Here is a 13342-nt window from a genome sequence, read left to right on the forward strand (position 1 = left end):
ATTGCTGCTGGTGGTGGTAGTCTTTCTTCTTCTTCTTCTTCTTTTTCTTCTGGTGGTGGTGGTAGTCCTCCTTCTTCTTTTTCTTCTGCTAGTGGTGGTTGTGGTGGTGGTGGTCCTTCTTCTTTTTCTTCTGCTGGTGGTGGCGGTGATCCTTCTTCTTCTCCTTCCTTTGCTGGTGGTGGTGGTGGTTGGCCTTCTTCTTTTTCTTCTGCTGGTGGTAGTGGTGGTCCTTCTTCTTCTCCTTCCTTTGCTGTTGGTGGTGGTCCTTCTCCTTCTTCCCCTGCTGCCTCTGGTGATGGTCCTTCTTCTTCTTTCTTTGCTACTAGTGGTTGTCTTTCTTCTTCTTCCCTTGCTGCTGCTGCTGCTGGCGGTCTTTCTTCTTCTTCTTTTTCCTCTGTTGCTAGTGGTGGTCTTTCTTCTCCTTCCTTTGCTGCTGGTGGTGTTCCTTCTTTTTTTTCTGCTGCTGCTACTGGTGGTCCTTCTTCTTCTTCTTCAAATGTCTCATACTCCTCAATGATTAGAATTCAGCCCAAGATGTGCACAGTAGCCTTCCAGACTGACCCGCCGCCCACAGCATGTACCAGCAGAGCCTCACTCAACTACTGCCTCTTCCACTTCTAAAGCTACATCTACTACTACCAAAGCCTCTAGCCCTATCACTTTCTCTGCTTCATATATATCTGCTATTTCTACTACTCCAAGCAAAAATGAAAAGAACGACAAGTCTAATAAATTAAATTTCACAAAACTTGAACGCCAACGTTCTTGTCTTGTCGTCGTTCCTCTCATCCCCTCGAGGAGGGATTCCCACGCTCGCTCTATTTTTTTTTTATTTTTTTTATTTATTTATTTTATATATTTATTTTTTTATTTTACTTTTGTGTGTGTGTGTGTGTGTGTGTGTGTGTGTGTGTTATACCAGTTTAGAGTCTTCCCAACAGCAATTTACTAAGATATGACATGCAGAAATTTCACATGGTCTTGTATGCTATCAGATACAGAACAACTATGGTGATAAGTAACTGATAACAAAGATCAGAGTGCGTAACTGCAGCCACAAATGAGGACAGGCAGGGAAAGAGGAGAGAAAACATACCATAGACACCCTAAAGAAAGGTTGGTAAACAACTAAAAGGAAATCTCTCTCTCTCTTTCTCTCCTTACAAAAATAACACACACACACGCACACACACACCACACACACACACACGAAAGGAAATAGACCTAAGAGAGGTGCCGTGGCAAACGCTCAACCCCGAAACATCTCCCAGCTGAGCTAGAGGGAGAGATGGCGGGGCTGGGAAGATTTGCTGCCGGGTTGCCTTTGAGAAGAGTGGCTGTCACGCCCACCTTGGTCACCTCAAGGAGACACGTGGCATCCGGAAGCCAAGGGGAGGCAGTGAGGATTGGATGTGCCAGTGGCTTTTGGGGCGACACTCCCACAGCAGGTGAGAGAAAGGAGGCGTAATGGGTCTCTCTCTCTCTCTCTCTCTCTCTCTCTCTCTCTCTCTCTCTCTCTCTCTCTCTCTCTCTCTCTCTCTCTCTCTCTCTCTCTCTCTCTCTCTCTCTCTCTCTCTCTCTCTCTCTCTCTCTCTCTCTCTCTCTCTCTCTCATCATCATCATCATCATCATAAAAAGAAAAAAAATGGAAATGCATTGTTCTGCTTTCCTGGAGACACCCACTAAAGGAATGTTAACTGATGTGCTAGTCATATTAACTACCCTGCTTATCTTGAGGAGGGCCATCTTTCCCTCACCAGTCACTGTTGCATCTTCCAGCCATCAGAAGCCTGGAGGACAACAGAAAAAGTACCAGAGTGGTTGGCTAAACATTGTCTTAGGCTAAGTGCTTCAGTCTTGGCCCCATAACAGGGAAGACCTTTGCGAAAGTAATCTAACCAAATGCTGTAACCTCCTGACTCGGGTATCCCTGCTAGGCAACTATGTGAGGACCACCACAGAGTTGCTTTCATGCCAGATCCTGAGGTCTCTCTCTCTCTCTCTCTCTCTCTCTCTCTCTCTCTCTCTCTCTCTCTCTCTCTCTCTCTCTCTCTCTCTCTCTCTCTCTCTCTCTCAAGTATGATAAGGCCAAATTGTGACTTTTTCAGTGGGATTTAATGCAACCACCTTTCTTAGCTAATTAGAACACATGATAATATATTTTTTGTCCATGGAGTCATCATATTTTAAGAGTATCAAACTAGCAAGGCCTATAGATAGATGGATATGTATTGACTCTAATTACAAAATGAAAGCTGAGTAAGTAAATGACACATGAGTATCTCACCAAGCCAAGTTATTAGAAAATGAAAACAGAATGAGTAAATAAATGACACTTGAATGCCTCACCAAGCTGTGTGTTGCCTCCCTCACACAGCCCACCAGCTCATCCGTCATGGTCGCCTGGACTTCCTCATGTTTGACTACCTCTCAGAGATCACCATGTCCCTTCTTACTGCTGCCAGAGCCAAGAAGCCAGAGTTGGGCTTTGCACCAGACTTTGTCCTTTATGCTCTGGGGCCTCACCTAGCAGAGATGAAGAGGCAAGGTATGTATTTATATGACTGTGTTTACCTGTGTGTTTGTTTCTAATATACATACTAAATTAGCCACCGTCCACTTGTTGTGCCCTGTTGCCATTCATAGTATATACACCAGCAGCTCCTTATGTGGTTCTTGTGTGCAGTGTAGTGTCTGTTTCAGCTCCCACTTCCTGACAACCTTATCTTCCACCTTTTATTTCATTACCCATTTCTTCTTTATTTCTCCTATTCCTATCCTCCCTTCCTAAGAAACCTACTTATCCTGACACCTTAATACTGTTACTGTTGCCTCTCCCATTTCCTACTGTCTAATATCTCTTTCCTCAATAACCCTTAACTTATTGCCTACCTTCACACACACACACACACACACACACACACACACACACACACACACACACACACACACACACACACACACACACACACACACACACACACACACACACACACACACACACATTAAACTATAAATATCTGGAATGACTTCAGAGAGGGTGTGGTTACAGTATACACATATCTGAAGAGGAACTGGAGAAATGTAGGTATAGGGACAGGACAAAATAACCCTTGCTTGGACCCTGTACAGTACAGCTTGGTAAATACATCTAAGTAAACACACACACACACACACACACACACACACACACACACACACACACACACACACACACACACACACACACACACACACACACACACACACACACACACACACACACACACACCTGCCCAAGAGCCTTTCCCATCCTTAGAGTTTCACATCAGCAAATCCTGCACAGCTGTATTATTCCCCTCACTTCCTTCCCCTTCCCTCAGGCATCCGGGTGCTGAGCAATGCTGGCGGGATCAACCCAGAAGGCTGTGCAGCTGCCCTCAGGCAGGCTGCTAAAAAGGCTGGAGTGGACATCAAGGTTTGTGAGGGTGGAAATATTTAATCCATTTCCTTGAACCCTCCAGTGCCTTTTTAGAAATTTGGAGATGCAAAAAGATGATGCAACACAGAAGCACAACACATAGAATCCTTGTTGAATTATCACTAGAACCATGAAAATATCCATGGAAATCTTAATAACTTCCATTTGAACCTGTTAAAAGTAATTGAGATATGATGCTAAAACATTGAAGAATATGAAGGATTACTCATCATTACTTGTGACATGCTAGCTCTGTGTGATAACATTTGCTCCTCTTGCAGGTTGGGGTGGTGACTGGTGATGACTTGATGCCCCAAAAGAGTGACCTGCTGGAGGCTATTTTGTGTGACATTGCCTCTGGACTTCCTCTTCCTGCCTCAGCTCACAGCATCAATGCATACTTAGGGTGAGGCATTTGTGTCACCTGCTTTCCCTCATCATATCTTCCCTTACCTTACTGAGTTGCCATGCCCCTAAAGGCATTGGCAACCATGGAATGCCACACCCCTCTCTCTCTCTCTCTCTCTCTCTCTCTCTGGTCAGCTGTAGCAGATGTCTACCCTTGCCTCCATTTCCCACTGTTCTCACTATTCCATCCATGTACTTTTATCTCTTGTCTGTCTCTTGCTGTTCTACCTGGGATTTTTCTTGTTAAACTTTGGTTCTCCACCTTTCCTCTTCTCATTACATGTCTTATAGATCTCATCTGTCTTATTCTTACATTTAGTAGTAGTTCTCTTCCAGCATTTATTCTCCTTAGCACTTCTTCATTTGATTTCCTCTCTATCCAAGATATTTTCAAAACCCTTTGCCAGCACCACATTTCAAATGCTTCTAACCTCTTTTCCATCACATCTACCTTTAAATAACCCACAAATGTTAACCTGCAATATCTTCAATCCCTCACACACACACAAAAAAAGGCCCATTTAATTCCCACAAAAATAATCATATTTTGTCATTAATGAAAAGATAGATTTCTGAGGTGATATTCTGATGAGTTGCCCCGTTATCATCAGGGCGGTGGCCATGGTGCGTGCTTTGGAGCAAGGTGCTGATGTGGTGGTGACAGGGAGATGTGCTGACAGTTCCATGGCCCTGGCACCACTCATGCACTCGGTAGGTATTGTTTGTGTAAGATTGTTCCCCTTGTGTGTTTGTTCCCCTACAAAGGTGTGTGTATTTCAGTGTATCCCCTTATTTTCCTCTCTCTCTCTCTCTCTCTCTCTCTCTCTCTCTCTCTCTCTCTCTCTCTCTCTCTCTCTCTCTCTCTCTCTCTCTCTCTCTCTCTCTCTCTCTCTCTCTCTCTCTCTCTCTCTCTCTCTCTCTCTCTCTCTCTCTCTCTCTCTCTCTCTCTCTCTCTCTCTCTCTCTCTCTCTCTCTCTCTCTCTCTCTCTCTCTCTCTCTCTCTCTCTCTCTCTCTCTCTCTCTCTCTCTCTCTCTCTCTCTCTCTCTCTCTCTCTCTCTCTCTCTCTCTCATTCCCTCTTTGTGCCTCTCTCCCACAGTTTGGTTGGGGTCCTGATGACCTAGACCAGCTGGCAGCAGGAAGCCTGGCAGGTCACCTGATAGAGTGTGGTGCCCAGGTGACCGGCGGCATCTTCACAGACTGGCACACTGTTCCTGGCTGGCATAACATTGGTGAGACTGTGAACCATACTCTGAAACATTTCTGCACTGCGTCCTGACTACTTATAAAAGGCTTTAGTTGAGGTGACATGGGTTTTTAAGAGTGTTTGTATGGTTCTAGTGATAGATTAACAACATTTCTACATTATTTACTAGAGAAACACTCTTGAGAACCTGGCTACTCATCTCTTTGGCCTTGAGAAATAGTCATGGTGAGAGAACAGAGTGTTTCAGAGTATATATGTGACTAAGCAAGAATGAGAGCCAGAGCTGGAGAAAGATTACATTTTGTATAGATGTTATAAAAGTCTTGTTATATTATGCCCATTTATGTTCTTTCACATGCCTTTCTCACACCATATCCCTATCCCTCCTCATTCCTCTCCATCATTCTCATTTCTGGTCTCTTCATTCCTTCCTTTCCTCCCATCATTCTCGTTTTTTGGTCTCTCCTTGTCTCCCTTCTCACCATCTCTATTTCTGGTTTCCCCATACCTTCCTGCTCCTCACCACTCCCACTGGTACTCTCTTCATCCCTCCTCTCTTCTTCCCTCCCTATTGTTGGCTCTCCATTCATCCTCCTACCCACCATTCCCACTGTTACTCTCATTCCTCCCTCCCTCCCTATTGTTGGCTCTCCATTTATTCTTTCCCCACTGGCCCCATCATAACATTTGCCCCACTCCCCATTCCCAGGGTTCCCCATCGCTGAAGTCTCCCCCAGTGGACGCCTCATCATCACCAAGCCTGAGGGTACTGGGGGTCTGGTGAGCACAGGGACAGTGTCTGAGCAGCTCCTCTATGAGATTGGAGACCCACGGGCATATGTGTTGCCTGATGTGGTGTGTGACCTGTCAGGGGTGCAGATGAGGGAGGTGGAGGCAGGTGTGGAGGTGTTGGGTGCCAAAGGAAAGCCCCCCACCGATAAATACAAGGTAGGCGTGTGTGGTGATGAGGAGGAAGGGGGGTGTGGTAGCTTTTGAACTATTGTTTATTGAAATTTTTCAGGATTTTTCTTATCTCCTAATAGGCTTATAGCTGTTTATTATCATTCATAAGTAATATTGAATGGTAAAAAGTACTGTTGTTAACTCCAATATCTCCTAAAACAAACAATGTAGGTGTAAAGTGATGCCAGTCTTGAGCTTCACGCATCACACAGTTAGTGTCTTTATGTTCATGGTTGTTTTTAGCTGTATCTCCATTGCTGCATATTTATGGCACAATTTAACAGCCCACTGCTTTGAACTACATAGATTTATATGTGACTTTCAGAATTTTTTTTTTTAAGTAGTTATAACATTTAGAGACTATTTAAGAGAGGTGACAGTGTAAACAAAGATCAGGGTTTCCTGTTTACTTTTATTGTTTCATTGATATAATTGTTAAAATGCACATCATTATTTATTCACATTTCTCGTAGATGTCTCACTCAAACACACACAGGTTTCCTCCACATACCTGGACGGCTACAAGGCCACTGCAGTGTGTGCGGTGGGTGGCCCTCGAAGTGCTGCCAAGGGCCACAGGACAGCTGAGGCCATACTGAAGCGGTGCCGGGGGATCCTGAAGAGCTTGGGCATGTCTGACTTTGAACGGACACACGTACAAGTGCTGGGGGCTGAGGACACTTATGGCCCTCATGCCAGGTGAGAGAGAGAGAGAGAGAAATAGGTCACCACCACCTGCACTCTGCTATAGGCAAAGCTTATTGGTGACCAATAATAAACAACAGTAGACTTAATAACACTAGAGAAGTACTAAGTAAGTTTCAACACTAAACACTTTTCAGAGCACACCACAAAAACAAGTCCATGAATTAATAGATTTTCCCCATGAACATTTTCACAGTATTTTGTACATACAAGGAACACATAATTGTGCTTCTGCTCTCCTTCAGGGCAGACGATGGGGCAAGGGAGGGTGTGGTCTGGTTCTCAGCCACCCACAAGAACAAGAAGGCCCTGGAGGTGTTTGGGATGGAGATAGCAGCAGCAGGCACTGGCATGGCGCCTGGACTGACGGCTATTGTTGGGGGGCGGCCCAAACCCTCTCCCTTACTCCGGCTCCACTCATCTCTCATTGAGAAGGAGAGATGCAAGGTGAGGGAGAGAATGGGTAGTGAGGAGTAATGAGGACCGAGAGAGAGAAGGAGAGAAGGAAAGAGTCCATCATATAATAGTGTGGCACAGGTGTAATAATACTGAAAAACACATGAGGAGTAATGGATGTTTAGAGAGAGAGAGAGATAGAGAAGGAGAGAGTCCATTGTACATTAGTCAGAAAATATGTTATGAACTAGCATAGATGTGATGATAACAATACTGAAAAGACTTGTTCTTTGCAGGTAAAAGTAAATGTGGAAGGTGAGGAGAGTAAAGTAGAGGCTGGCACCCAGAACACTGTCCCAGCCTCTAGTTATGACCTGCCACACCAACCCACCTCTGATGTCCCTGACCTTAAGACTGGCCCTCACAGGTGAACCTCAGAACCTCAGCCATGACTGTGTGCCTCTCTAAAACCTTCATGCAAATTTTGATATCCAGTTGAATGTGCAAAGAAAGTAGAGGTCTTTAAGGGGACCAACCGAGTTGAAAAATCCAAAAAAATATTGAAAAAATTATCTCATGACATCTTTTACCTCGTACTTCACAATGCATGCACAATGATTCATCATGACATTTAATTGCTGTTTAAATACCTATTTAAATGCTCCCCACTCAGTCACTCAATCAAGGTCACTGTAGGCGAGAGATGGTTATAGAAAAATATTTATAAAAAAAATAAGAAAGTTTACAAGGAGTGATTTTCTTTATGGTGGAGTATGGAAGTTTCCTTTCATAGCCTAGCAGAGTGGGGACAAGGAAGAGCCTCAGTGACAGCACATAATGTACATGTTCAGAGAGAAGGAGGGAGTTTGTGACGCTCTCTCTTTCATCAACTTCTGTACCCGCTTAACACTCACTCATTCCCCACTCTTTGCTCTCTTTCACCACAGTGGGTAAGAGGAAGTCTTACCTTACCCAAAGGAGCAAGGTAATGGCAAAAGCACGCCAGATATTAGCTGAGAGCAGAGCACATGCATCAGTGTGGTACACCCACACTGTGAAAATGGTGTGCAATGTTCCATCTAAGAGATTCCAGATCCCAACCAAACAAGTCATCTATGAATCTAACACTTGCAATTATGGCCCTAGATCATTTACACCTGAAAAAAAAGACATAATAATACTTGACACCTAAAAATTCCATTATTACATTGCTACATATGGATGAAAAGCCTTTTAACTTCAAAGCCTCATATCTCAAAACTAACTTATTGCACTATTGAGGCATATTTCTCCTCCATTTATAGTCCAATTTTGATGATTCTGGTGTCATAGGAAAGAGAAATGAAATACCTTAAAAAAAAAAATGTTATTTTTTTATTTTTTTTATTTATTTATTTTTTTAAAGAAATAAATATCCAGGTCAAAAATTTTGGATTCTTTTTCTCAGCAATGAAACTAAAAATGAAAATTCTGTCACAAAGTTTTCTTTGAAAACCATCAAAGTATCTTGTGACAAGTTTTTTTTTTTTTTTTTTAATTCAAGAAAAGCTTGCCAAAATATGTAAAAATTAAAACTCAATTTTTTGTATTTTCATTAAAAAAGAAAACTATTGCTCCAGATTGAATGAAACATACATATAATTCATCTAAAAGAACTTTATAGCTCATAAAACTTTGGTGCAGTCTGGTTCATAAGTAACAAAAAATGGAAAATAACTCGGTCTGTCCCCTTAAGTGATATAGGGGGTATAACAAAGATAATGTAAGTAAAATTCTCAGGATCAGTTATCAGGATAGAACAAGAAGTAATGGGTTCAAGCCTGAAAATATTAGATTTAAAACAGAGATGGGGAGGAATTAGTTCTCAAGTAGAGTGGTAGATGACTGAAATGGACTCGGTAGTCAGGTTGTTAGTGCTTAGTCATTGGAGAGCTTTTTTTTTAAAAGATGGGGATGATAGTGGAAATAGGTAGGTAAGTTTCCTTCAGAGACTGCCATGTGTAGGCCTGACTGCTCCTTGCAGCTTCTCTTATTTTCTTATGTTTTTATGTTAACATAGAGGATCAGTAATATTTGCCACAGTAATGATGATGATGATGATAATGGCACTAATCCCCTTTCCCTAATTTACCTCACAGCTATCGTCTGGAGGAGCTTGCATTCACCCGCAGTGGGGATAAAGGGAACTCCTGCAATGTGGGTGTGGTGGCACGCAGCCCAGCCCTCTATCCTTACCTGCAGAAGGCCCTCTCAGCTGCTGCAGTTGGAGAGTACTTCAGCCATGTGTGGGGACCAGAGCTGGGTCCTGATGCTCCTCATGAATGTGTTAAGAGGTCAGTGTATATATGGACATGCACATGGGCATGCACAGTACATACTAACAACCTTTGTCGTGCCACTGCTGCTTCATGAGAGGATGCAAAGAAACATGCAGCAAGAGAGACTAGAATGCAAAGAAACATGCAGTAAGAGAGACTGAAGTAGAGTACATGTATGTATGGAATGGTTGAGCTAAATACAAATGATATTATTGATATAGCTCAGTGTAAGCTAATGATAGCATGGCCAGCTAGAAGTGCTGTGATAACTCCCCTCCACAGGTATGAGGTTCCAGGGATCCACGGCCTCAACTTTGTGCTGGAGAAGTCACTGGGCGGGGGTGGTGTGGCCTCCCTCCGCTCCGATCCACAGGGCAAGGCTTATGGTCAGATGCTGCTTGACTTCAAGGTCACAGGGATGCCTGATCTTGCTTCTCTCAGGGACTAGTCATAATGTTCCTCTTCATATTGCTCTTTATGCACTCTTTTAGGCATGCCTCAGGGTTATTGTTGATTTCTTAGGGTCTAGTTCATACTCTATTATCATTAGTTCACATAAAAAGCTCTACAAAACTACACCATTATTGAAGCTTTATTGTTAAAGTTTGATATTTTCATAAGCAGTAATGCACAAGTTAAGTGTGCAAAACCAGAATCTGTGATAGTTTTTTAAGACAGTGATCTTGTGCAGTATTTGGTAATTGGATCCAAGCTTGTCAGAAAACTAAACAGATATCTTTTTGATATCTCACAAACACTAGTTTGCTAAAGAAAAAAAAATAAATAAAATTTGCAAGATGAAGGTGGAGACTTAGTTTTTTGGTAATTAGTCATATTTTACTTTCAAATGCTTTTATGTTTGGTAGTTTTTGATATTATAAGGGATGGTATTTGATTAATACTTAAAATTAATATAACATTTGGAACTGAGTGAGTAAATTTTTCTGCTTGGCAGTAAATAAAACTTGTGGGTGGCATATGGTCACTTTATGGAGGTGTTTGTCATGATGCTGGTGACACATTGGATTAGGAGCAACAGCATTCACTCTGTTGCATCACCTGCTACATTCAGGGAATTATATTTTCAATAAATTTTTTTATGGAAATAATCTATTTTTATACAATGATGCTTGTACACATTGAGCTACAATGTGTTTCCCTGGTGTGAATGAGTGGCTTGGCCATGAATGTTCTTTTTGTGAACTGAATTGTATTGGTTGTAGTGTTGCAGTTTACTGATAAAAAAAAAATGGTGTGTATATATGTAGGTATGTAAATACATGGAGACTGATGCATCTAGTTTATTATTTCAACAGCCTGGTGGTGTAGGGGCTAGTCCACCACCCACAGCTAGGCACAGTGGGGCTTGTCTCTTTTCATGCTGCAGTCTCTGTTCTGCAGCAGAATAAGACTACAGACGAACTGAATGTTCATATTGGCATTCTGCAGTAGAAGACCAGTAACCCTGTGTGTATATGTGTGTGTGTGTGTGTGTGTCAGACTTACACAAGTCTCTTGGCTAAGATCCATACAAGTGGATCTTTGTCATAATAATTCTTCTCTCTCTCTCTCTCTCTCTCTCTCTCTCTCTCTCTCTCTCTCTCTCTCTCTCTCTCTCTCTCTCTCTCTCTCAGAACACTGCTTTCATGCTTAGTATTGTAACAAAATCCTTAGATGAGCTTAAAAAAAATACTGATGTTCAATGAAAATTATTATTGTTGGTATTATTGTTGTTGGGAGGTATTCATCATCACCACCACCGTTGGATGCGTGGCCGGAGGAGCTGTACAGTTCGTATAATTATAACTAAGGAAGAATTATAACCGGGGCGGGTTGAGCACTGCGGCGGCGATGAATCGTACGGCTGGTGGTGGTTCTCGTAGAGGCGCGGCGCCCTGCCACTGCCTGCCGCTGCCGCTCCAAGTCAGTGTTGCCGCCACACCTGAAGGTATGGGTACGTGTCTGTGGGCCTGACTGACGTGTCACTTGGTACTCTAAAACCTGGCTAGCAACGCGGTGTTTACCAAGGACCCAGCAGATCTCTCGCCTTCAGGAGTGTGTGAAGTGTGGCGTGAATCTTTATTCGGCACACCTCAGGAGAGCAGGTAAAGTGTGAACTGGTCAGCATGTTTGTATTGTTGTTTTGTTACAGGAAGGTGTGTGACACTCTAATACAGTATTATCATCATCATCAGAATGTATTATTATCGAGGGATGTGTCATTCAGATACAATATTATCAACATGCAATATTATCGGAAACAGAATGAACAGACATACATTTTTTTTTCGCCATCTAGTTCTTGCATTAGCTCCTTTTATAACCGGAGGCACGTGTTTGTCTGTACCTCACAAAACCACAGACCGAAGAGGCCGTACCTTGCTCTGTTTGTATATGGTGCTTATATGTTACCAGTGGTTGCGGATAATTATTGTCTCGTAATCACCAACGTGGCCTCATATTCCTTTGTCATATCCTCAAACTGTGGATAACCCTTTTCACTATATTCGTAGGGGGACTGGCATCTTCACTGAGATATTTATTTGTTATTTTTCATACATCTTTTATTTTATTTCATTTTTTACTTACTCTAATCCAGTCCCTTCTTCATATAAAAATCCCTTTCACCTAGTAGTTAGATCATTACCTACCAACCATTCAAAATCCGAAAACCTGATGATGTTTGGTTATTCTGCGTGCTACTCCTATTAAGCTTCCTGAACCAAATGTACAATAATGTCAGCTGACTCGATAATGCCGTGGAGTCTCTAAACACTAGGATACCTTGTAACTTGTCCCAGCGAGGGGATGTAACGACGAGGCCCGTGTTGGTATAAAGAAAGGATGGTGAGCTGTGGGCTGACCGTCCATACAGGGAGTTGATGTGAGGAATTGTATGCAATGAAAGTAAAATAAATAAATAAATAAATGGGTGTCTTGCAGGGTAGCCAGGTAAAAGAAATTGAACAAATTAAGTTGCCTTGCAAGTAATCTTTGACGTGGAATGAAAGGAAAATACTAAGATAAGAGTCATGCAGGCAACTCAAAACACGCAAGGAAAGTAAGTGCAAAGATAGTGTTATGCAAAGTAACCCGTCAAGAAAGTAATGAGCAAGGAAAAAAAAGTGTTTGCAAGTAATCTTTGACATGGAATGAAAGGAAAAACAAAGATGAGTCATGCGCAAGAAAGGGAAACGCAAAAATAGATGATCATACAGATTTTCTGTGACACGCAAGGAAGGAGCGAAAGATAAATGTAATGTAGATATTGATGCTCTGGGAGAGTATAGAGCAGAGAGGTGTGTTGGAGGAAGGGAGTGAGGGAAGTCGCGGTGATGCATCCAGGGCCAGCTGTTATGGGTGTAGCCGTGGACGGGCAAAGTAGGCGTGCCCGTGGGCGAGCATGAGGGGCGTGTCCTGTTGCACGGCCGGCCACGCTGACCCACCTTTACTATGCTGATTGTATGCAGGAACGGAGTCGTGACCTTGCGGTTCAACACGAGCGGAAGGAGAGAGAGAGAGAGAGAGAGAGAGAGAGAGAGAGAGAGAGAGAGAACAACAGCAGTAATAATAATAATAATAATGGTAATAATAATAATAATAATAATAATAATAATAATAATAATAATAATAATAAAATAATAATAATAATGACCATATTCTGAAACACTTCTACACCTTTATTGCTTTCAAAAGGCTCTAATTGAAGTTGCACAGGGTTTTAAGGGTGTTTTTACGGTTCTAGTGATAGATTAACAACATTTCTACATTATAATCACGATAAACACCCTTGAGAAGCCGGTGAAATGTCTCTGTAGCCTTTGAAAAATAGTCGTGGTGAGAGCGCAAAGCATACTGGCCAGTCTCAAATGGCGAGGCGCTCCGT

The 13342-nt window shown here is 42.5% G+C and overlaps 2 protein-coding genes across 5 annotated transcripts in view; both read left to right on the forward strand.

Annotated features, from left to right (window-relative positions):
• The first annotated feature begins 1040 nt into the window (after positions 1–1040).
• LOC135103776 (uncharacterized) lies at positions 1041–10751 on the forward strand. Of its 2 annotated transcripts, XM_064010497.1 has the most exons (13): positions 1041–1116; positions 1272–1448; positions 2378–2548; positions 3363–3457; positions 3742–3866; positions 4480–4579; positions 4967–5099; positions 5784–6022; positions 6534–6736; positions 6988–7189; positions 7435–7565; positions 9277–9471; positions 9739–10751. In XM_064010497.1, exons 2-13 carry the CDS (start codon positions 1289–1291, stop codon positions 9902–9904), a joined length of 1920 nt encoding a protein of 639 aa, XP_063866567.1. In that variant the 5' UTR covers positions 1041–1116; positions 1272–1288; the 3' UTR covers positions 9905–10751. The 2 variants fall into 2 exon arrangements, with proteins under 2 accessions (XP_063866567.1, XP_063866566.1); XM_064010496.1 differs by having other exon boundaries at positions 1058–1448.
• Positions 10752–11357: 606 nt separating this feature from the next.
• LOC135103779 (uncharacterized) overlaps positions 11358–13342 on the forward strand; it is a 99667-nt gene continuing 97682 nt past the window's right edge. For all 3 annotated transcript variants that reach the window (XM_064010502.1, XM_064010501.1, XM_064010503.1), the window contains exon 1: positions 11358–11561. The gene's annotated coding sequence lies outside the window, so the exon portion shown is untranslated. The remainder of the gene's footprint in view (positions 11562–13342) is intronic.

The sequence above is a fragment of the Scylla paramamosain genome, chromosome 9, assembly GCF_035594125.1.
Source record: "Scylla paramamosain isolate STU-SP2022 chromosome 9, ASM3559412v1, whole genome shotgun sequence".
In the NCBI taxonomy this organism is placed as follows: domain Eukaryota; kingdom Metazoa; phylum Arthropoda; class Malacostraca; order Decapoda; family Portunidae; genus Scylla; species Scylla paramamosain.

Bases quoted from the DNA above. Each gene is read 5' to 3' on its own strand.
- LOC135103776 (XM_064010497.1), top strand. From the start codon at position 1,289: ATGGCGGGGCTGGGAAGATTTGCTGCCGGGTTGCCTTTGAGAAGAGTG. The intron at 3,867-4,479 runs GTGAGGCATTTG...CGTTATCATCAG, and splicing joins AGCATCAATGCATACTTAGG to GGCGGTGGCCATGGTGCGTG. The intron at 6,737-6,987 runs GTGAGAGAGAGA...GCTCTCCTTCAG, and splicing joins ACTTATGGCCCTCATGCCAG to GGCAGACGATGGGGCAAGGG.